Source organism: Furipterus horrens, unplaced genomic scaffold, assembly GCF_987537825.1.
Source record: "Furipterus horrens unplaced genomic scaffold, mFurHor1.1.pri manual_scaffold_9, whole genome shotgun sequence".
NCBI classification, from domain to species: Eukaryota; Metazoa; Chordata; class Mammalia; order Chiroptera; family Furipteridae; genus Furipterus; species Furipterus horrens.
In genome coordinates this window covers 83477452-83501230 of record NW_028327179.1, presented here as the reverse complement: position 1 = coordinate 83501230, position 23779 = coordinate 83477452, and the positions used below count along the sequence as shown (strand labels likewise).

Below are 23779 nucleotides of genomic sequence, written 5' to 3'. Positions count from 1 at the left end.
ATTGCATTGATTTTAAGAACTACTAATAAATTATGCCATGAAGTTTAAAAACAGTAGATAGAATGACTTTTTAAGTTGTTTTAGCAGGAGCATTCTTATTTTATTAATTACAAGCTCTAGAGTATTATAATATGTGTTCTCATAGTAACATTACTTCATTGTTGACAAAAGCCTTAAAATGAAAAAGTGAGAAGCAGGGGAGAAGGAAGGTGGAACTAGGAAGAGTGGAAAGGGGAAAAGCTTTATTTCCTATGTGTTTTTTTAATGCAGACTGTCATATTTACTGTTCAGCTTTTTGTTCAAGAGAATACCTGAGAGAAAACTATTAATAACTTGCCAATAGAATGACTGAAGTCAGCTGTAGAATGATGCCAGAGTCTTGGAAACAATTCCTTGGCCGTTTCTCTCCCCAGTTTCTGGGTTGTCATTTATACCCTAGGGAGTTTGTAGTCAATAATAAAAATACAAACTCAGTGATAGAAAGTTGATGTGAACTTATAAATGCCACAAATCAGGCAGAGCACATTTCCATACTGCCAAGTGAACAGACAGTTTCCAGGAGGTATGGATTCAGTGCAGGAGGTGGCATTTCCCTGGCCTGTCTTAACAAAATCAAACACACTGTGTTGATCACTCATCAGGCAGATATGCAGTTGGCTGGTAGGACAGTTGCTCATCTCATTGAGTGGCAGGATCAGCACAGATACAGAAGCGGGGAACCTGGAAGTCACTCTTGGCAGCGCCCTTTCCTGCAGTTCCATCAAATCATGTTAATTTTATCTCCTAACATTTCTCAAGTGCATTTATACATCTCCATCTTTAGCATCACCTTAGCCCATGCCATCATATGCTCTCATTCAAATTATAAAATAACCTCCCATCCATCCATGTTTTCCTCCTTCCTATCTGCTGCCCTCTGACCCAGTGCTCATTTTGAATGGGAAACCTGATTGTGTCACCTTTCAATCGCTTCCCACTGCTCTTGAAAGAAGACAAATTGACTCCAGGTGGCCTGCAGGGTTTCATAACATGGCCCCACCTGCCTCTCAGGACTCACCTGTGCCACAAGCCTACTGGGCTCCAACTCCCCTGGCCTTATTTCAGCCCCTCATACTCTTCTGCCTCTTCTCTCCCTGAGCATTTGCTGTCACTTTGCCTCTGTGCTCCCTCCCCCTTACTTTCCTGTCTTACGTAATTCACACCCATGTACCCATGTACCCTTTAGACCTTTTCCCCAGTGTCACTATATGTCATCTGTGACTAGGTGGGTATTAGTTTACCTAATGGTAATTATCTAGCACAGTGTATAATACGAGGTCTATCTGGAAAAAGTCCAACTATTGTGAATATAATGAGAATGGTTTGCCGAACATCGATGTAACCTGGCAGCCAAGGAGAGTGGACTGGAATGCGCATGCGTGAACAATGATGACTTCACTGTACTAGTCAGCGGGATGATAGATGCCTTTGAGGGAGCATGTGTACTGTGTGGCCGTGCACTCAAAATGACTGAGTGAGTAGACCAAAAAATCTTCATCAAATTTTGCATTAAGTTTGAGCATTCCTCTGTGGAAACTATTCCGATGACTCAGAAGGCCGCAGCTCTGGGCAACTGGTGATTGGCAACTTCATCATGGCAACTCGCCCACTCGTGCATCACGTCTCCTGCAGAGTTTTTTGGCAAAACATCAAATCACCCAGGTGGCTCAGCCCCTCTGCAGCCCAGATTTGGTGCCTTGTGACTTCTGGCTTTTCCCAAAACTAAAATCACCTTTGAAAGGGAAGAGATTTCGGATGATCAATGAGATTCAGGAAAATACATGCGGCAGTTGATGGTGACTGGGAGAACTGTGTGAGAGCCAGGGTGCCCACTTTGATGGAGACTGAAGTGTTACTGTCCTATGTATCTTCTTCAATAAATGTCTCTTATTTTTCATGTTACATGGCTGTATACTTTCTGGACAGACCTCGTATATCTCAAAAGCTTAATGACTGATGCTAATAAGAATCCCCTGTTATAGTATTTATTATTTTCAACATATGCTTCAGACTGCCTTATTTATTTTAACTCATTTAATTATGATAGAAACTGTGTAGGCAAATACTATTATTATCTCCATTTTACAGATAAGAAAACTGAGTCATGAGAACTTATGGGATTTTAAATCTCATAACTAGTAAATGATGGTGTTGAGATTTGAACCCAGGTAGATTGGCTGCAGGGTAGTTGTTTTTAATTATTGAACATAAATTGCCTTTATCATTTTTTTGCATTTTTTATTGTTGTGCAGAAGACTTAAGGCTTAATCTGCAAGTAATAAAAAACAATAAGAGTAATGCTAGAACTCACATGAAGAGATGGTACAATTTATTATAAAACTATATAATTATAAAATATATCATATTGACATATTAAGAGACAAGTGGCCTAGAGCAGAAATTCCAAATATATATAAGAATATATAAGAGTTTGATATATTAAAAGTGACTTCATGTAAATTAATGAGAAAAAGGATATTAATTTAATTAATAGTCTAGAAGAATTGGTTTAATGTTTGGAAAACTTAATGGTAGATTCCTACCTTGTACCAGATAATCACATTGAGTATCAAAAAAGAATTAAACACAAAAGTTTGCATCTATTAAATGAACTATAGATCAGGCATAAAAACCATGCTTTCCTGCAATATAGGGAAATTCTCACTATAGGTAAATACAGCATATTTTTAAAAGTATACACAGAATCATCTCAGGGCACATGCCTAGGCTATGGTTCAATCCCTGGTCAGTCTGGCCAGGGTGCATATGGGAGGCAACCCATCAATACTTCTCTCTCACATAGATGTTTCTCTCCTCCCCTCTCCTCTTCTTCTCTCCTCCTCTCCTCTCCTTTCCCCTCCCCTTCCCTCCTCTCCATTCTTCTCCCTCCCTCCCTTTTTCCTCTCTTTCTAAAATCAATGAATATATCCTTGGGTAAGGATTAAAATAAATAAATAAATACTATAAGGCAATAGACCAGTATGTGAATGATAGTTAGCATGGTTGGTTAATAACTATTCTTTATTTTCTTCTTTATATCACACTCCCCCATTTCTAAGACTGTGTTAATTTTGTAATTAGAAAAAAAATTAAAAAATATTTTTAAAAATCAAACCCTAACCCATGTCATAGCTATTGCAATAACTAAAAAATATCTTGGGGTGGCGGTATTCGAAGTCCTATCTGCTGAAGTGGGAATTATGAAGGAAAATTTTGAGTTATTTTATGGGACAGGTTTAGTATGCTTTAAAGAGAGAAACTCTATGATTAATTATTGAGTTTTCTATATATCAACAGTTTTATATACTATTTTGAATCAAAATTTGTGCCTAATATGCATGATCTAAGATAATTAGGAGGGGAAATGCAACTGTTTGAATTTATTCAAAAGCCTTTTCTGTTTGTTTGGGGACTTAGGAATATATCTCCAAGGTAACTTCCTCTCTGAATTCAGTCTTTTTTTTTTTTAACTGGTTGTTTTGCCTACAGATACATTCTTAAGCTTATTTGCTTCTCACTTTAGGATACTCAGTGATTGAAAAACCCTAGGGCATTTCACAGAAAACACCTGAAGGGGACACCTGGCACCTGACTGAAGCATTTTTGGTTTGCTGCCAGGCACAAAGTTACTGTGGGCTAAGGGAGCCCTCTTCAGTGCTTGATTTATAAGTGTCACCTGATGTGTCCTCAGGCTGCTAAGAGCCTTCAGTTCTTGGGATGACATTTAAATTACAGAGGAAGATAGAGAGCAAGTGATTTTCAGCAGAGGACCCTTATCTTCTCATTTTCTCTGCCCTTTGTAAATAGATAAGTCTAAGGCTCAAGTTAGTCCATAGTTCAATACATCTGTTTATACATCCCCTTCACAAAGCCTAACGTAGAATCCACAAAGCAGGACCTTAGATGTGAAATTCTCTTTTGAACTTGGTGTTATTTATCTAGGGACATTTTATAGATTTATGAATACATACACACACATACACTCACCTTCCAAAGCTAAAATTATTGATTTTTATAAATATAAATTTCTATGCCTTATTAGCTTTGGTCTTCACCACAAATATCCAATTATCATTATTAGTCAGTGCTTCTGTAAAAAAAAAAACATTATTTTATAATATTCTTTAATTCCTCCTGCACTACTTCTTATAAGCACACACACATGCACACACAGAGAATCTCTATTTACTACTCAGTTCAGGAGACAAGCCAATCATGTGTCCAGCACTGAAAGGTAAACAGGGTTTCAAAGAAATGAAAATGCAACCTGAGTTGGAAGAATTAAAGAACATTTCACAGAAGAGAGGAGGAGTAGTAGTAGCAGAGGTTTTGAGTCAGACCTGACTTTACCATTTACTGCCATAAATATGTGATGTTAAGTAAATTATTCAATTTTTTGAGTCTTAGTTGTTCTATGTGTAAAAAAATGGGTAACAATAATTTAGGAGTATAGAGATTCTATTTGTGAAGTTCCCTATTCAGTTTAATTATTTGTGTCCTTCTTCCCATTCGGTTCTCTGATGTTATTTTCTACGATTTTTTTTCTTTAACCATTGGATCAGAATAAAGAGAACTGAAAACTCTTCTCCTTGGTGAGGAATCAGATCCAGTGTATATAGCTCAAGTCTAAGAATAATGAAAGTGTGGTCATGCAGTTAATCAGACTGAGAGTGTAGAACAAAAAACCTAGGCTGATATTTGACTTTTTTTTTTTTTTTTTTTTTTTTTGCAAAATTCCCAGGTCAAAGGCAGCTCAGTTACTGGACAGTCTAAACTTTTTTTGAGAATTGAGTTTAGTGGTATTTGTTCAGTTATAAGTTTAGGTCATTTTCAAGTGGTCTTAGAGAGTGAAAAGAGGAAACAGAATTAAGAGAACATGCCTTAGAATTCAGAATTTTACACTGAAGGGACCCTAATTAATCATCTTGTTCAATCCTCTGATTCCTTCTGAGGTAAGAAGTTGCCAAAAATAACAGTAATCAACCAAGGACAAAGTCAGTTGTTCGTGGCATGAGAACTAGAACACAGATTTTTGACTTGTCAGGCCATTGGCCTTACGATAACACTGCATAAAGTGACTTCAATTGCAATGTTATAAATAAATAACAAACCATATAACTGTTACATAATTACTATAAATATTTGGACCTTTTATTCTTCAAATAATTCAACAATTGTATAAAGTCTATACTATGGTACAGGATGTAATAAAGGCCACAGAATATTAAAAATCAGTCATTTCAGCAGGTGTTGATGCAGTCGGGGAACTGTCCTAAACCGAAGCTTCTTATTCACCTAATTTTCCAAATTTTGTTACTGGTGCCTCAAGAGTCCTTCCTGCCATATTTGTTGATTGCCTCCAATCCTTACTCTTAGATTTAATCAAGTGTCCAAATACTATAAATTTGACATCTGAAATATATTTTCTCTCACTTTTCCACTGCTTCAGCCTGCTTCTGCCCTTTACATACCCTGCCTCCCAACTTTTATCTCTCCATTCAACCTATGTTTGCTTCAATTTACTTTTCACATCAGTCCCAGAAATAATTTTCAATACCAGTCTTGGCTCTCTGTTTCCAACTGAACAATATTCTGTGTTTAAACCCAGCCTTTATGGTGGCATTTGATCTGATGTGGGCTGAAAATAAATAATTAAATATCACTAAGAATCCTACCAATTTGAAAGAATATATGCACCCCTATGTTCATAGCACTGCTATTTACAACAGACAAGGTGTGAAATAGCCCAAGTGCCCATCAGTAGATGAGTGTATAAAAGAGAAGTGGTACATTTACAAAATGAAATACTACACAGCCATAAAAAGGAGGGATATCTTACCTTCTGTGACAGCATGGATGGACCTGAAGATTATTATGCTAAGTGAAATAAGCCAGTCAGAGAAAGACAAATACCATATTACAAAAGTAAATACATTACTTATATGTGGAATCTAATGAACAAAATTTAAACAGAGGCAAGGACACATGGAGCAGACTGACAGCTGTCAGAGGGGAGAGAGGAGGGGAGGACTGGATGAAAGAAGGTGAAGGGATTAGCCAAAGAATATATGTGTGTGTGTGTGTGCGTGTGTAAGCATAACCCACAGACAGACAACAGTATGGTGACGGCCAGGTGGGGGGTAAGTGGCGGGGGTGGAGGCAGGCAAAGGGGGGGATAGGGCCTTCTGTAATAGTGACAATAATAAAAATAAAGGAAAAAAAAATAATAATGATTGGATTTTAAATAAATAAATAAATAAATAAACACTGCTCATGCTGAACTGAGTTGACATGTTATCTGAAGCTGGGAGGCTGAGGGGGCACCTGGGAAGGAGTGAAGAAAGTTACAGAGTGAACATGTAAATAAAGTCCTGTGGTTGGAGAGTTCATGTTATATCCAAGGACCTGAAAGTGGAGCACAGGGCAGGGGGGGTGGGGCCAGCAGATCTGGCTAGAGCACTGGGGGCCCCATCACAGAGGTCTCTTTGGACAGTTTTCCCAGTTGAAGGCTGGGGCTCAGTGAGGTTCATTCAGGACAGTATCCAAGACCTTACGATGTGTGACTGGGCCTGATGCCACATCTGCCTCAGTAGTCAGTCCTCTTTCTCCCATGACCAGCTGCCTGCATCAGTCAATTTGCCTTTCTGCTTTACTGCAGGGTCCATGTTTTCCTCCTTCTGCAGTTGGGGAGGTATACACCTTTCACTTGGACATCCTAGTGCTTAGGAAATATTCTTGTATAATTAAATATGCTTCTGTTTCATTCCTATCCTCCTCGTATTGTGTCCTTGAATCCAAATCAGTTTAAATTCAGTTTTTGATGACTTATGTTTACTTTTTAGTGTGCAGTGCAGTTCTTGGCATGTTTCTCACTGATTTCAAAGTTACCCAGTACATACATGTGAGCAATTGGGAAAGATTTGATCCTATATGTATAAATTATTTATTCATAGCAGCTCATGAATTCTATCCTTCCCTCTTATCAATCTCTGCACAACAACTGCAAGAAAATGATTTAATTGTTTAAAACCGTAGCTGCATACTTAAGAAAAGGTCAGGGAGGAGCTAAACAAAGAAATATTTTTAACACACAAATGTAGAGTGTGGATTATTCCTACTACATGCTAAAGCTGTAGTCAAAAGGCCAAACAAGTGAATGTTTGCTTTCCCAGGAATAAAAGGACTGATATGACCTTCTTTCAGTTTTTCCCCACTTATTTGGCCAGCTATTTATTAGATAGATCATCATTACATTAACCTTATATGCATAATTTCAGAAAAAGGAAAATAGCTCTTATCATCTCAATTTACAAAACTAAACTGTATCCTGAGAAATGAGAAATTCTTAAAAAGCAAAGCTTGGCAACTACGTGTCAAAAAACTTATAATTTATGCTAGGCTTATCTTAGGAACTCACATTGTTATGGATAGAGCACTTTGTAAACTTGAACAGATTTGCCTTTTAGTAAGAGAAAACAAAAACCAAGAAGATACACATGATGTGTGAAAGACGTGAACTGACGTACATATGTCATTGCTTGGACCAGTAAGAGTTTACTCTGTGTCCAGGAACATGAGATACTGTTAGAAGTTTTAGCTTTCATTAATGAAAATATAAAACACATAAAACAATCCTGCAATAAAATTTATGAGGCTGACTTTATCCACCACCACACAACCACTCTGCTGCATGTTGTTAATTTTAAGCTATACACTAAAAATGCATTACAACTTTACAATCAGTGTTTTAAATGGATGGCTGACATACAGCCTTTGACAATGTTTAGCACTTTATAGCATCACATTAAGGCTAACTTTAGAAACTATAGCATAATGAAATTTTACAGCCAATTAAGTTGATGAGTCACTGTCAGCTTCTTAAGTTCCTCTTTTAGATGAAAGAGAAAAACAGATATAGGAAGTGAGGAGTAAACTAATTCCATCGTCATGATATCAAACCGTTATAAAATAGAAAAATATATTGTCTATAAACAGTCTAAAAAGAAACCAAATAATTTATTTTTAAATTTAGAAATGATAACAGTGTTCAGTTTTTTAATTTGTCATCACGTTTACATTGACTTAGAAAAAAGTCTTACAGTGTCCATTGACTCATGTGACAATAGTCACTAGACAGCCTTCTGACCTTTAAGAGAAAAAAAAAATGTGCATAGTTGAATATATTCCATCTTCGGTCAAACTAATAGTGTTTACAATCAGTAAAGGAAATAAAAGTTTGACTAGTAAAAATTTATAGTTCCCTTTAATAAGATGGTGTGTTTTTTGAGATTACTATAAACCCATTATCTATGAGTACCTCTATTAAAATTTATCAGGAAAGTGTTGCATATAACTTTATTTTAATTATTGAATGCTCAGACATATCTTTATAGATTGTTAGGGAGGTTATAGTAGCATTATAATATAATCATAATATATTAGATCTAGAACATTTTTGGATAGAGTAAACCTAAAAACATAACATATTTATACATATCTAGCTCTTACACACATTCCAAGGATTGTGGTAAATTTCCAAATTTCTTAATTCTTTGAACAATTTGGCTTGGCCATTCTATGCCTGCTGACCACACTCCACACTATTGCAATGGAGGCATGGAAATCCTCTCTCTTCCTTTTAAGTCCATAAAAGAAAACAAAATTAGATAAACAAGCAATAATGTTCACAGAAGAGACACGCCTTTATGTGCATGTGTGTATGGGCATGTATGTCTGCAGCAGAGAGGTTTGCAGTGTAGCAATACAAATGCTATAACCTGGAATCCTAGTGCTATAAACTGAATGTTTGTGTTACTGCATATTCATATGCTGAAACCCCACCCTCTAATGTGATGGTTGATATTAGGAGATGGAGCCTTTGGGCAGTAATTAGGGTTAGATTTAGTCATGAGGGTGGTGCCCTCATGAATGGGATTTGTGCCCTTATACGAGTCATAAAGCTTGCTTCCTGTCTGCTCTCTGCCATGTGAGGTTACAACAAGAAATCAGCCAGAAGGTAGCCTTCATGAGAACTCAACCTTGATGGATCCTAAGTCTGGTCGTCCAGCCTTAGATCTATGAGAAATAAATTCCTGTTGTATACAAGCCACCCAATCTATGGTACTTTGTTATAGCAGCCCAAACAAAGACAGGTAGATTTCTGTGTTTTGGAATTTGAGTCTTATCTCAATAAATTTCCTTGTCATTTGCCTCTTTTGTTAAGAAGCAACCATGCTGGTCTTTCCAGGACTGTCCAGGTTTTGGACTTATATCCTGAGAAGCTCTTCAGTCCTGGACTAATCAGAGTGACTGGTTATCAGATAAGATCTTTTAAGAAATCACTGAACTATTTTGGCTTCTCTGACCATTCTTCAGTATTTATATATTGTCTATTGTATGGTTAAAACTGTAGGGGAGAAATTTAAACAGAAGCTGAAAGAGCTGTTTTGACATGTCACTTGATGATATTCTGGACATAAACAGTACTGTTCTGGGACCCAGGAGACAAAGTGTCACACAGACTTAGGGAGAAGACAGTGCCCTTATGTCTGCATGAATCTTAGCTTAGATCCCGAAGCTAAGGCAGGTTGAAGGAGACGATACACCTTTTGGTACCCTGATTTGCCCTCTCTCTGTGCTCCGAAACCTGCACAACCCTCTATATGAGATTTTAGGGAAATAACGATGTAATTCTCTACAATGATAATCTGGTTTTAGATCTAATTCAATTCGACACCGAAGCAGACTATGTAAAGTTATGGTAGGCAATTGGAAATGTGTGCAGGAAAGTCCTAGAAAACTAATTTTCCAGGAAGCTAGATTCCAAATGAATTAAATTGATTTTGACCATATAACCAACATTTTGGATTTCTATTTATATTTCTAGACCATAGAAAAAAATAATAGGCAAAGATGTTGAGAATGAGTGGATTCTGAGGTTGGAGAGAAAAAGAGGACTCAATCTTGGGGAATGGAAAATTGAGCCATCAAAAGGAGTCACAAAGGCGTGTGGAAAAGGAAGAAACAGAATTCAGCATCCTGACAGACTGCAGTGAAGAGGGTGACAACCCACCGCACTTATAGATCAGAGTGTAGCACGTGATAGAGACCAGGGGAAATGTTCAATGATTGCGTGAATGAAAATGAATGAAATGACCACTACATTTGTCTAGAGGAAAGCCACTGGCTTTATCAGAGTGTAAAAAACCAAGTATGAACAACCATTTTAACTCAAGCCTCTAAATTTAGAGAATAGATGTGTTGGTGTGAAGAAAAGAAGTATTCGTTGAATTTAAAGACTTTATTAAAGGTTACTAACTGGCATCCATGGGAAGGTTTAAAGTGCTTGCTTTTGGTTTCTCCGAGTGATATAATATATATAAGGTTGGGGGGATATAAAAGTGATAAAAGATCCTTTTGGGACCCTTAGTAAGTCATCAATATTCTTTGCGTGCTCAGCGTTTTTGTCATCCACATTTTTCTGGGGATTGAGCAATTACTGTGAATTGAGACTCAGACATGAGAATAGTTCCCACATCTGCTCTATATGTCTTAAGTGAACTTCATATCCATGCCCTTCAGTTTCCTCATCATCAAAATGAGAATGCTGGATTATAACTCAAAATGCATCATCTTAATTTTAACATCAAATTTACCTTCCATTTTTAATTCTGTGCTTCCATTACATCTTAAATGATAATCCCCAGTGCCAATTCTTAGCCCTACTTATGCCTAAATACAGAGGCAATTATTCTGAATGATATTCATTTTGAAAGTTCTATAGCTTAATAGAAAATTAAAATATACAATTTACAAGGATCTAATGTACAGCATAATGAATATCTAGACCATCAAAAAAAAAATAGGTGAAGATGTTGTATACTAGAAATTTACTAAGAAATTATATCTTAAAAGTTCTTGCCATAAGAAAAAAATGGCAACTATGTGAAGTAATGGATGTGTTCATTAACCTTATGTGGTAATCATTTCACATTATATACCTATATCAAATCATTGTGGTATACACTAACTTACATAATATTCTATGTCAATTATATCTCAATAAAGCTGGAAAATATAAAAAATAAATATAAGTAAAAGAAGAAAATAAATGATTCTCCTAAAGATAAATAGGAAACATTGTCATTTAATATTTACAAAAGGGCTCCTGAATAGAACACAGTCAAAACAAAAACAAACGTAGTTGGGGGAAAGACCTGACTTTGGGTCACTAATTAAATGATGCCTCTGGAGCTGAGGTAGAGAAAAAACAAGTCTATACATTTTTACTTACAAGGTCAAATCACTACCAGAATGACATGTAATTACCAGGATGTACAATATAATAAAGACTCGATAAGGTGGAAATAAGGATAACAAAACTATGTGCATTTTATTTTCTTTGTATCTTTTTATTGCTAATGAAATAGTTTTATATTCTTTCAAAAAAAAAAAGTATCCAGTTTATAAACCATACTTAGTATAACCGGAAGTAAAATTAAATAGTTTTATTTCATTAAGTGTGCCTCATATGATGGAAATCTTAGCCCTAATGCTATCTTCCAGTGAAGTCTAACAGTGCTACCTGATGGTTTTCCTTTTTATTTTTCAGGGCTGGAGCGAATTGCACGGGATTCGTCTTATGAACAGGAAGGAAAGGTTCAGTTTGTAATTGATGCAGTGTATTCCATGGCGTATGCCCTGCACAACATGCACAAAGATCTCTGTCCTGGATACATTGGCCTTTGCCCACGAATGAGTACCATTGATGGGAAAGAGCTGCTTGGTTATATTCGGGCTGTAAACTTTAATGGTAAGTTACCACTTATTTTTTTTTGTCTCTAAATACTTTAGGAGAGACAGGGTATGTTTCCCTCTATATAAAGAAGGCACTCAAGCAGAATAGAAAGCAAAGGATTAGACATTCCCCTTTTAATCAAGTGTGAGTTTTTCCACCTGCTTTTAAATCCGCCCAATTTTTTTTGCTATCATTAATCTGCTCCTGAAAGAAGCAGAAGTTAAAAATAAGCCTCTATCAATCAAAATATTCTACTTAAATATCACTATTTCAGAAATACTTTAAGAGGCTCATTCAGAATCATTGACAACAGATTAGATTTTTTTAAAAATGTTCTGTTTATGGTTTTATTAGACAAGGAATTGTGGACATTTTGTTTTGAAACTGATTTTAAGCTTTTTAAACAGTATGTTGACTTGAGGAACGTGAGTGATTTGGAGTTGCTATATATTTACATTCTAAGAGTGCTGTCTTAAGCTTCTGCATATTATTTTTTCTTGTATTTCTTTCAATGAGTTGGTCAGTTTGAAGCAACGAGCTGCATTGTGTTAGATAGAATTACGTACAATGCAGTGTAGAAGGGATTTGCTTACTGCAGAAGCAGTGAGTGTCACAAGAAACAGAATATGCTGGATCCATAGTACTTGGCTGAGAATAGTCAAACTGCCTGTCTGAAGTGATGGAATTATTGAATGCTGTTCTTTCATGAAACTTGTAATGGTTGCTGCCCATGACTTAGACAATTATTTTCAAATGAAATGATAGAATGCTCTGAGCTGTCTAATTCTTTGTGTTTGGCTGCAATCCACACAATGGACATGCCTCCCAGCCGCACACAGCACTGCACGGTCCATCATAATACACTCCAGTGACCTCAGCTGCCAGCCTTTCTCAAAAAAGCACAAGGTCATCTTCAATTTAGAATTCAAGTGGAAACTTCTTTTGCTGTGTTCATGCAACATGAAACAAAATTTGGTTTACATTCAACACAGAGTATTTTCTTTTTCTTCAGAATTTTTAAAAAACATTACATACCATTAATGTCTTTGTCAAAGACGTAATAATATAATTGACTATGGGAGTAGGAGGTGGGCTGGGCGGAGGAGGGCAAAGTGGGAAAATTGGGACAACTGTAACAGAATAACAATAAAAAAACAAAAAAATATTTAAAATCTTGTATATATTATCATACAATTGAAGATTGTCCTTCTTCAAGGTTAATGTAGCCAAAATACACAAAGTATTTTTTACAAATACAGGTATTTTTGTATATTCTTGCACAAATGATTCAAAACATTGTAAGATTGGCTTTTATTATCTTTTTGTTATATAAGGTAAAGTCATTTAATTTTTTAAAAATATAATAAAAATTTAAAAAGAATATTGATACTAAGGGGAATTTGAAAATAATTTTCTTGCAGTTATCAAATTGCACAAAAGAGGAGTGGTACAATACAAGGTTATTTATTTTAATGTGAGGTTGGGGAACATTTCATTTGTCCAAATTGTTAGAAGCTGGAAAGAAAAACCCAAATTAATATATTTTCTCAATCACTGAAGCTCATCTTTAGAAAATCGGAAATCTTTCAAAGAAACACTGGGTTAAAGTATTCTAAAGGTGAAATACCAATTTCTCTTTTATCTTAACCATAGATAAAAATCCAACCTTTCCTTGGTGACCTCAGCTACTTTACCACACTGTAACATAATGATGCTATTAAAGACTATTAAAAATGCCTTAATTTTTAATGATTAAGATAATTTTCCTCTAGATGACAATAATTTCTGAGTTCTTCTGTCCACTTATTATAGTTTTTTGCCCTTCTGCATGAGCAGACTGATGTTGCTGTGTGTGTGTGTGTGTGTGTGTGTTTAGGGCTAATTCCTTCTATAATTTTCTTCTTTTAATCTATGATAGACACATAAAATTTCATTAATTCCATCAGGATATATGTATTGAACACAGAATATATTAAGCTTTGTGACAGGTGCTAAAAATACATTACTGGTAAAAACAGTTAAAAAAGACATGAGATTTAGTTTCCTGGGGGCACTGAGATATGATCACCTGGAGTATAATTACATAATCTATAATGAATGCTGCATGCAGAGGTGTACTGGACTGAGAGCTCACAATAGGGGAAACTTCCCTACTCTGAGGCATTAGGAACAGGTGAACTCTGAAGGAGAGAGATGTCAGAGATAAAGGTGAAGCCAAAGGCATGGCCAGATAGATCATGAGAGATCATATAGATCATTCTCAAGATTTGTTTTTTATCTTGAGAATAACAAGAATCCACTGAAGCATGATAGAACTGTGTCTGATACAAAAATAAGTATACGAACTTCAAATGAGAGTCATGTAAAGTACATGAATTTAAGTGTATGAACTAAAAAAGGAATCTCTTTGAGCTCCTTGGAGATTTATTTTGATAATGCCTTGAAACCTACATTCTAGTAGCTGATGATACAAAGTAAGAGACCTGAGCATGGAATTATTGTGAAATATATAATTCTCTTGATTTTCAGTGATTTTTAGGGTGTTCACCAATTTTTAAATTTTTTATCATTGGCTTATAATATATTAGTGTTTACTTATCATTAATGCCTTGCTTGTTTATGATAAGAAGACATGTAAAATTATTCAAATAGAAGTACAGCATCCAAGCCACTAAAGGAGGGAGAAACAAATAGGGTAGCCAGAATGAAGAATTACATTAACTTCTGAGCTTCCTAAGCAGCCAAAATGTAAAGGGACATCCAATGTGATACATACACTTCTTTATATGATAGAAGCAAGCCAAGCTACTTTTTAGGAGAGAATGAATTTTCTTGGGAATCATTTCTAAAAGAAATGTATCATATGGGATTTTGACAGCCTAATAAGCAATGCTATTTAACAAAATTTTACAGCAAAAGCAGAAGCCTTCTCTTTGGCTCTTATGCACGTGTACCCACAATCAAAGCTAAGAACGTTTTGCTTGTAACATGGAAAGATATTTCATTAAAAAGGCTTTCAAGGAGAGGGAGATAATCTTATTTGATCTAGATTTACAACTCTTTTGAGCTCTAATGATATAAGGATTACTATATTCTATTAAGATTAAATGAGAAGCATCTTCCTTATGCTCAGCTTTCAAACTCTGTCTTCAAAAGACTCCTACACAGACATCTAACATTTCAGTCAGTTACAATAAATAAGAACTGCTAGGTTGGAGGTGTGGCCATGATCTTGGACACTACTTCCCCTAGTGCTGCTTGCTGACTTTGGAGGTACCTTGAAATGTCCCAATAGCTATATTGAGCACACATCAAATCCACAGATTTAAATATTCTTGCTCTTGCAGGGCTTTCATAGAAACTAAAAGTCAACACCTGGAATTTGTGTTCTCTGTTGGGAACCTAACTAACTGCCATTGTATGTTGTTAATTGCATGTCAGGTGAGTAGGCTGTGTTGGTGACAGTCATTGTTCTTGCTGAGTAACAAAGCCAATGCACGTCCCAAAGACTGCAATTGCAGGGGGGTCATTAGGCAAATCACAGTTTCCTTAGGACCAGTTTTGAATCTCCTGAAGTCGAGAATGTATTTGAATAGACCCAGAGCTGTTTGCTACACATGACAACAACAAATTATTGTATCCTATAAGTTTTCTTAGCCTTTTACCAGCTGTCTAGAAATGAGCTTTTTAACTCAACTTTCAATTTTCTATGTAGCCTTCCAGATTTTCTGTCGGCATCAATGAACTATACAACACATTCTCAAGTAATTAAAAAAGTGACCCATTGGATGGAATTATTTACTAATGCCCATTTAAATATTGTATGTATCTGCCCCAAAGTGTTATTTCTGTATAGAAGAAATTGTTGTTAAACTGGTTCTTTCTGACATTTTAGTTTGAGATAGTAAAACCATGTCATTGGTGTGGAGGGAGACTCCTGTAATAGCAGGAGGTTAGCAGCCAGAGCAGTTGCACAGACCATTGGTATAAAGCTAAAGAGAACTGTTTAAAACTCAATGTTGCTGAAAGTGTAACCTTGTGTGGATATGCCTAATTAAGCAAAGGTTTAAAGATACTTGTTTTCAAAGGTCATGCTTCTTCCAGTTTACTGTTTGATGGACAACATGAAGATCATATTAGAATTTAGAAAGATGCACGATTAGTATTTCAGGTCAGAATTATTCTATGACAAAACAATTAAAGGTAAAACAGTCAAATGATTAAACTACAATGTACTGTTTGCCATCATAGATGTAAACAACAGTGGTGCTTTGATTGAATTTAATCACTCAAACTGATATTTTCTCATGAGTGGAAAAAGTTCCCTGAAGCATAAACACATTCTGAATCATAGTGCATTGGCATTATTCATGTGTTTCTTACAACTTTTCTCAACCTCTTACTTCTGTCTAGGGAAACAGAGGGAAACAAAGACCTTTCTTTTAGAATTACTTTTGTTGCTACCATTGGAACAAAATGCTATTTCTATAAATTTTTAAATCCAAAGATTTATCAAAAGAAAAACATAAAATGAAGAAGAGGAGTTTAGATTTTTCAGGAACTCTATTCAATGTTGTCAGTTCTTTACTCTGGTCTGCCTATAGGCAATAAAATATTAATACTGTACACCTTGTATGAAATCAAAGATTTTTCTGTTGTCATGAGAAAATAAAAGAAAAAGTGTCGAATAGAATTGCAGAGATCTCCCCCTACTGCTTTCCTTAAGAGTTGAGCTCATGTCCGGGGCAGAGCCGGAGGCACTGCAGCATACTAATCAGGGTTGTTTGATTGCAGGTAATGGAAATCAACTTGAACTTGCTTAAGCTAAAAGGAAGAATTTATGAGGGTGTGTTAAGAAACCCCACGGTAGAATATAAAAGAGTATAAGAAAAAAATTGGTTATAAGAACCAAAAACCTGTCAGAAATTCAAACCTCTCTCTGTTTCACTTCGTTTTCTTTGTATTGGTTTTCCCCTACTTCTAGACCCACAGGGTAGGTAGCAGTAGGCCCGCTACAATATTTAGATGCTGTTCATTCAGGAAGTCTGCTAATATTAATGTGTGTGTGTGTGTGTGTGTGTGTGTGTGTGTGTGTGTGTGTGTGTGTATTTTTTAAGTCCCAGTTCCAGCTTAGAAAGTTGAATCTCATTAGCCAAACTTGGGTTGGATGTCAGACCTCAACCAAATTATTAATGGCAAGGAAGAACAGTCCAAACTTAGCTCTCATGGGGCAGCTAAGAGGATGAAAGAGACATTTAGAGGTTTCTATAAGTGACTTATGGGGAAATTTTTAAAAAATGAATAAAGATGTAAGAACCTGAAAGAGGGATGATGCGGTGGTCTCTGAATCTCATTGCTTCATTAGTTTGGTAAGTTTTTGTTAGGCCAGAGGAGACACAATTAAGAATCACATAGAATCTGTGAGAAGTTGAGAGAATTTAATGCAAGCCTTCATATTGTGGTTGAATACTTCTACCCCAAGTGGAGTGAAGCAGCTTCTGTAAACTCAGTAGTGATATAGTGGTCTAATCATCCCAATGCTCAATAGTCTAAGGAAAATATAAACACACTTGCCTGATCACAGAGATTGGTATAAAGATGGAATTTATCAGCATCTTCTTTTCTTTAAAACCTTATTTATTTCAGGGGCTCACTGTAAAATTTCTAAATATAGTTTTCAGAATCTCTGAACACCATTGTCTGATGTTGAAGCAATTTGTTGCATAAAATATCTTTAAGTAGTAAGTGCGATTATATGTTATTAGGAAATGTACTACAAACAGACTACTGTGTCAAATAAGACAGTGATCAATTTCTCATAAGATTCTGTAAAGCCATTGATTAAAATATAACCCTCGTTTCTGTTACAAGCACAAAAACGTAAACATAAACCACAAATGGAATAAGTATTTAATATGATAAAGCACATTTCCCTCAGCATATAAGCAATTATATATTTATAGTTGTTCCTATTAAAGAGATAGATTAATCCTGTTACTATTATTAATACTGTATAAGTTTAACCAGTGTGACAAAACATGAAAAAAAAATAACAGAAATTACTACTAAAAATGAAGTAAAATTATTATTTTCAAATGATTTGATCTCAAGATAATAAATTGAAAAATATATTAGAGGTATTTATTTTAGGAAGGTGATTAAATATAAAATCAGTATTAAAACATTAAGAGCTTTTCTACATACTAGTAAGAAATGATTAACTAATATGTGGTAAATAAAATTGTTTTCTTGGCAAAAAAAATTTAAAATACTTTGGAATAAATTGAAGTGAAAATATGAAAGATCTATATGAAGATAACTTTACCAAGAGACATTTCTTGTTTGTAGACAGAAAAAGTAATTATAGAAAAAATGTTAATCATTTCTGAATAAACCTGTATTCAGGTTTAGTATAATTTAAACCAAAATGACAAAGGAGTATTTTCTGGAATTTGAAATAATATTTAAAATTTTAATTGTGAGAATAAATGAGTACAAGTAAGTAAAATGATTTTGAAGAAAAAATTATTCCTATAAAACATTTAGCATTTAATCATAATGTTAAGCTACAATAATCAATACAGTATGGAACTAGTACCAAAATAAACATGTGATAAATGGAAACAGATAGAAATAATCAGACATATATAATGATACTAAGTAAATCAGTTTATACTTGTATATGTACATACATACATATGAACTTGGCCCCTGGCTGGTTTGGCTCAGTGGATTGAGCGTCGGCCTGCGAGCTAAGTGTCGCTGGTTCGATCTTCCAGTCAGGGCACATCAGAGAAGGAAAACTCTGACTCCAAAAAACCTCCGCTGCCTTGCGGCATACCTCTTCAGGGGAAAGGCTAAGGGAGTAAACCCCGACAGAAAATCCGGAGCCGGAGTCCCGAAGGCGGTTTGACGTTGTAGTCAACACTGGCAACTCCTGCGGCGCACCTGAAGCCAAGCTGTATTGACTCCGTCTTTCCCTTGGACACTTCAGCTGCGAAGAGAAGGGGAGTCTGCTGCATGGGCAACAGCAGACCCTCCATATCACCCTGCCCAGGCTCTGTAGCTTCAGCTTCACTGGAGAGGACACTCCAGCGTCATCGCAAGATGTCGATTTAACACGGGAGGAGACAGATACCGTGTCACTCCCAAGTCGGACTGCACAGCCATTCTCGGCGGTGCAGATAGACTCTTAAGAAGCTACACCATCGTCTCTTGAGACGGATGGCTGCCGACGACGACATATGAACTTATGATGCAATAAAGATGGAGTTAGGACTCAGAGGTAAAGGACATTTTATTAATTATCCACTTATAGTAAAATAAAGGGGGATGATTCTCCTCATAAGAGAGTAGTTTTCATTTGAAATTTATTTTGGAGTTAAGTGAAGATGAAGAAACGAAAGAAAACTAGAAGAAAATCTGGAAGATGATTAATCAAACTTGAATTGGGAAGCTTAAAATAAGTAAAAAATTATAACACGAAAATAAACATTGACTTAGTAAAATTTAGCACTTTTGAATATTAAAATTATCATAAAGTTTTAAAACAGAATATAAAGTAGGGGATAAATTTGGGTTGCTGTGTTAAAGGATAATATCTAAAATGTAAAAAGAACCAGCTAAATTTATATAAATTATGACATCTGCAAAGATCAATGAGCAGAACTTGTTAATGTGAATAAAAGTTTGAAAGAAAAGTTAAGCCTCAATAATAATCAAAGAAAGGCCATTTAATCAACAATGAAAGATTATTTTTCACCTACCACATTTACAAAGACTTAAAAATTATAGTAGTAATTTTTTCAAGATAATAATATTAATTTTTCTAAATATGCTTGGTGAGAGTGGATATCGGTGTAATTATTTTGGCAAGTATTTGCTCAGTACATATATTCTAGGATATAGTCTAAGGAAATTATTTGAAAAAATTGTATTTACAAAAATTTATTGAAAAAATCAAGAAAACAAAAATCACAGTTTATTCTGCTTTTAATTAAAACCCTTCGATAGTATGTAGTATTGTAGCATGATTTGACTCACCTTGGAATCCTATGCTTTTATCCTAGCTCTGCCATACTTGCCTCTATGTTCTGAGTCTGTCTCCACTTCACAGCATCTTTTAAATTGAAGGATTATACTAAAATGATCTGATCGCTGAGGTCTCTTCCAGCTCTGTATTCTTTACAAATTATTTTAAAGGTAAAGGTATATTTTAAAAACATAGGTGCCTACCAGCCTTCTTACTGTTGTTTTTTAGTTGTTTATATTCATTTTTATCTTTCATGAATCATTCTTTTATCTCTCATACATTTTATTGGGAGTCTTACAGAACACCGAATAGAACAATTCTGTTCAGAAATGTAAAGATCAATAAAATGTGGCTCTATGAGTTGTCAAAGATCATAGATTAATGGAGGAAGGACACAACATGTTATGACTTTGATAAGTGATGTGATAGAGGTGAGGACATGTAGGAACACAACAGAAGGCTGAGATTAGGAAACTGCATAATGGGAAGCTCAAAGAATACAGCAGGAAATGAGTAGGTGACATCTGGTTTGTTACAATTGGAAAGTGACATTCCCTCAGGTGGACAAGATAAGGAAAAGGTATTCATGGCAGACAAAGCAGTTTACTGGTAGCTGGAAGACAGGGAAGAGCACAGGTTCTGAGAAAGCTGAACATCTAGCGAGTGACCTTGGAACAAACAGGAGATGAGAATAGCCAAAGGAGCTTGGGCCTGGTTAGAAATCGCTGCCAAACTGATGTTTGAATGTGTCACAGCAGGCATCAGGTAATTGAAGCTTTCTGAGCAGGACAGTGAAGTGCTCGGATTTGTGTTTCAGAAGAATAACGATGGCAGCAATTTGCAGACTGGAGGGAATGAGATTAAAGGCAGGGATGACAAGTTAAGAGACAGTTCCAATAGTCCCCAGGAGAGAATAGTACCCTAAATGGGAACATGAAAGTACAAATGGAATGAAAATATGGAGGGAGAAGGGAACACAGAATCATTTTAATGTTGGCTCTGTTCTGGTTGCGCTTTGACTAGAAACCAAGAGGTTTTGAGAAATAGCTTAACTTGCCCAAATAATTTTTCTTTGTAACTATTTGTGACAACTCCATTAGTAAAGCTAATTCAGTATGTTAGTTCATATTCAATTGATGAAATTGACTTGACACTATGTTTTATCTGTTTATATAAATAGAAAATGAGATATAACATGTCAAAATATGAAAAAACTGACATAAAATGTCATCTTTAGGAGTTATGATGCATAATTTCCTTGTGATTAAATAGTACTTATTTAATAAATAGATGTCAAGCAAAGTCAAATGTGATGAAGTGGTTATCTGTTATAAATATCCTTTTTGATTGTTAACTCATTTGAAATAAAATTGAGAAAAACATTGTTAATAATTTAAATGTACGTTATATTATTTATTCTTGAAGCTAAAGATCTACAGTTGGTAAAGTAATGCCTGGAAATAGTTATACATTTATAAAAAGTAAATAGCATATATGTGATATTAAATATGTACAGATAAATAAACAAAATAAACTGATTTGAAATTAGGTGATTTTTAAAAGTTTCTGATTAAGAAAACTTTAGTCTGGTAATAAAATAATCTTACAAATTAAGTCGTCATGAAATTTAGCAGCATAACTGTACCTGCCTCTCTTTTCTACTGAGTGAGGTGATAAACTGGCGTTTCTTAAGTCTAATTTCTTTTATAGTCTTTTATAGCTCCTCCCACAGTAGAGCCAGTGTCAAGAAAATCTCGAGGCAAATCAATAAGGGTGACTTAGTTCTTCCTAGAGTCCTACTCAATTCACGCACTGCACTGGGCTTCTTCTATTCACTTTTCATTCTTGTAATTCCTGAACTTAATCATGAGCCAAAAAGTTGGGAATAAATGACATGCAAATCCCAGAAACAGACTCAGTAACTGACGGTTAAGGGCTGGCTTTGAGTCTAAACAGGGTTACAGCAATGAGCCTTGAATGAAGAATGAGGAAAACACACAAAGGAGCAGAGAGATTTTGAGGTGGTGCAAAGATTCTGCAAAAGTTTACATTTAATGATTTGTATTTTTAACAGTGATCAAATCATAGGCTTTATAGGCAGATACAGTTTGAATACAGTTTCACCACTTACTACTTTGTAATCTTGGTCAAGTAACAAAGCCTCTCTAAAGCCTTGTTTCTTCATCTATAAAATGGGAATGATAATTGTATATATGAGGTCTGTCCAGAAGGTATCCAGCCATGTAATGTGAAAAACAGACTTTATTGAAGAATATACACGATATAAGAAATATTGTACATAGGATAATGACGCCTCAGTCCCCTTCAGAGTAGGCACCTTGGGATCTCACACAGTTCTCTCAATTGCTCTCAGTTGCCATGGTCTGAAATCTTTTCCCTTTCAAAAGTGATTTTAGTTTTGGGAAAAGCCAGAAGTCTCAGGGCACCAAATCTGGGCTGAGTCACATGGGTGATTTGATGTTTTGCCAAAAAAACTCTACATGAGACTTGACACATGAGCAGGGGCATTGTTTTGATGAAGTTGCCAATCACTGATTGCCCATAGCTCCAGCCTTCTGAATCATAAAAATAATTTCCAAGGAGGAATGTTTAAGCTTAATGCAAAATCTGATGCAGATTCATTGCTCTAATTGCTCAGTCTTTTTGAATGTGATGTCAACACAGTACATGCTCACTCAATGACATCTACCACCCCCACACACTAGTACAGTGAAGTCATCATTGTTCACGCATGCGCATTCCAGTCTACTCACCTTGGCTGCCAGGTTACATGGATGTTTCACAAACTGTTTTCATCATATTACAATGGCTGGACCTGCCAAGTTACATTCATGCTGCTCAAACCATTCTCATTACATTAACAATGGCTGGACTTTTTCCAGACAGATCTTGTATTTTTTAGAGTTCCTTTGATCTAAAAGTAAGGTGATAATACATAGAAAGGGCTTAATAAAGAGGTAGGCATACTGTATTATATATAGAGAATATTTCATCAGTGGAGAAATAATGAGGTTTATACTTGGATCATCTTAAGATGATGAGATGGGTAGGTTGGAATTGAGGACATGAGACTCTAGAAAGATGCAGAGTTAAAAGGCACTGCATACAAGGATCACTTAGTGGGAATGAAAACACAGAAGTTGGAGTGGATGCTTCTGCCTTGGCACCAAGCAACAATGTTTTCCAGCAGTGTCAGTTTCTTAGAGGAGCAGAAACATGAATCTTCTTGCAGCATTCTCAAAGTAGATGGGAAAGTGAATTAGTGCTAATAGGGACATCTGATTAGTCTAGAGGAGATCAAATGAGGCTCATTCTCTCATTATTCTATTTCTTTCAGATTATGTACGTTTTTAAAAAATGAAGAAAAGCATTTAATGGAATAGCCCCCCATGTTATTAGTGGTAATTATTTTCTAGTGTTATTCAATTTAGAAAGAATCTACCTGAAAATTATAATGAAAACTTGATTATTTTTCTTTTTAAGGTTATTAACACTTATAATTACATTAAAGTTTAATGTAGAACCTGCTTTGAAAGTGTGGTATATGAATGAGAAAATTCTTTTAATTCAGGTATCTAATTATTACACTTTTGGGATTTGGTTTTCTTAGTCTTTTGAATGTGTTCAAAAATCATACCTATAAAACAACTTCTTTTGATCCATATAAACACCTTTGTCTCTAACTACAGTAAGGGAACAATCATAAAATTTAAATTTTTAAAAAGAAGTTAGGGAGTGTGATTATGACATTCAGTTAATAAACACATATTGAATATCAATTATGTTCTTAACTGTGTTATTTATATTTTGTCTATCTTCCATTTCACATGTCTTTTCCTTAATCTTTCCTTATATCTTAAATTTATTTTCCTTTTTCTTTTGTCCTATTT

The 23779-nt window shown here is 35.3% G+C and overlaps 1 protein-coding gene across 1 annotated transcript in view; it reads left to right on the top strand.

The window, feature by feature from the left end:
* Window positions 1-23779, top strand: part of GRM8 (glutamate metabotropic receptor 8) — an 837366-nt gene that overhangs the window by 475908 nt on the left and 337679 nt on the right. Inside the window, exon 6 of the mRNA XM_090287460.1 lies at window positions 11651-11851. Coding sequence (XP_090143586.1) covers window positions 11651-11851 — 201 coding nt within the window. The remainder of the gene's footprint in view (window positions 1-11650; window positions 11852-23779) is intronic.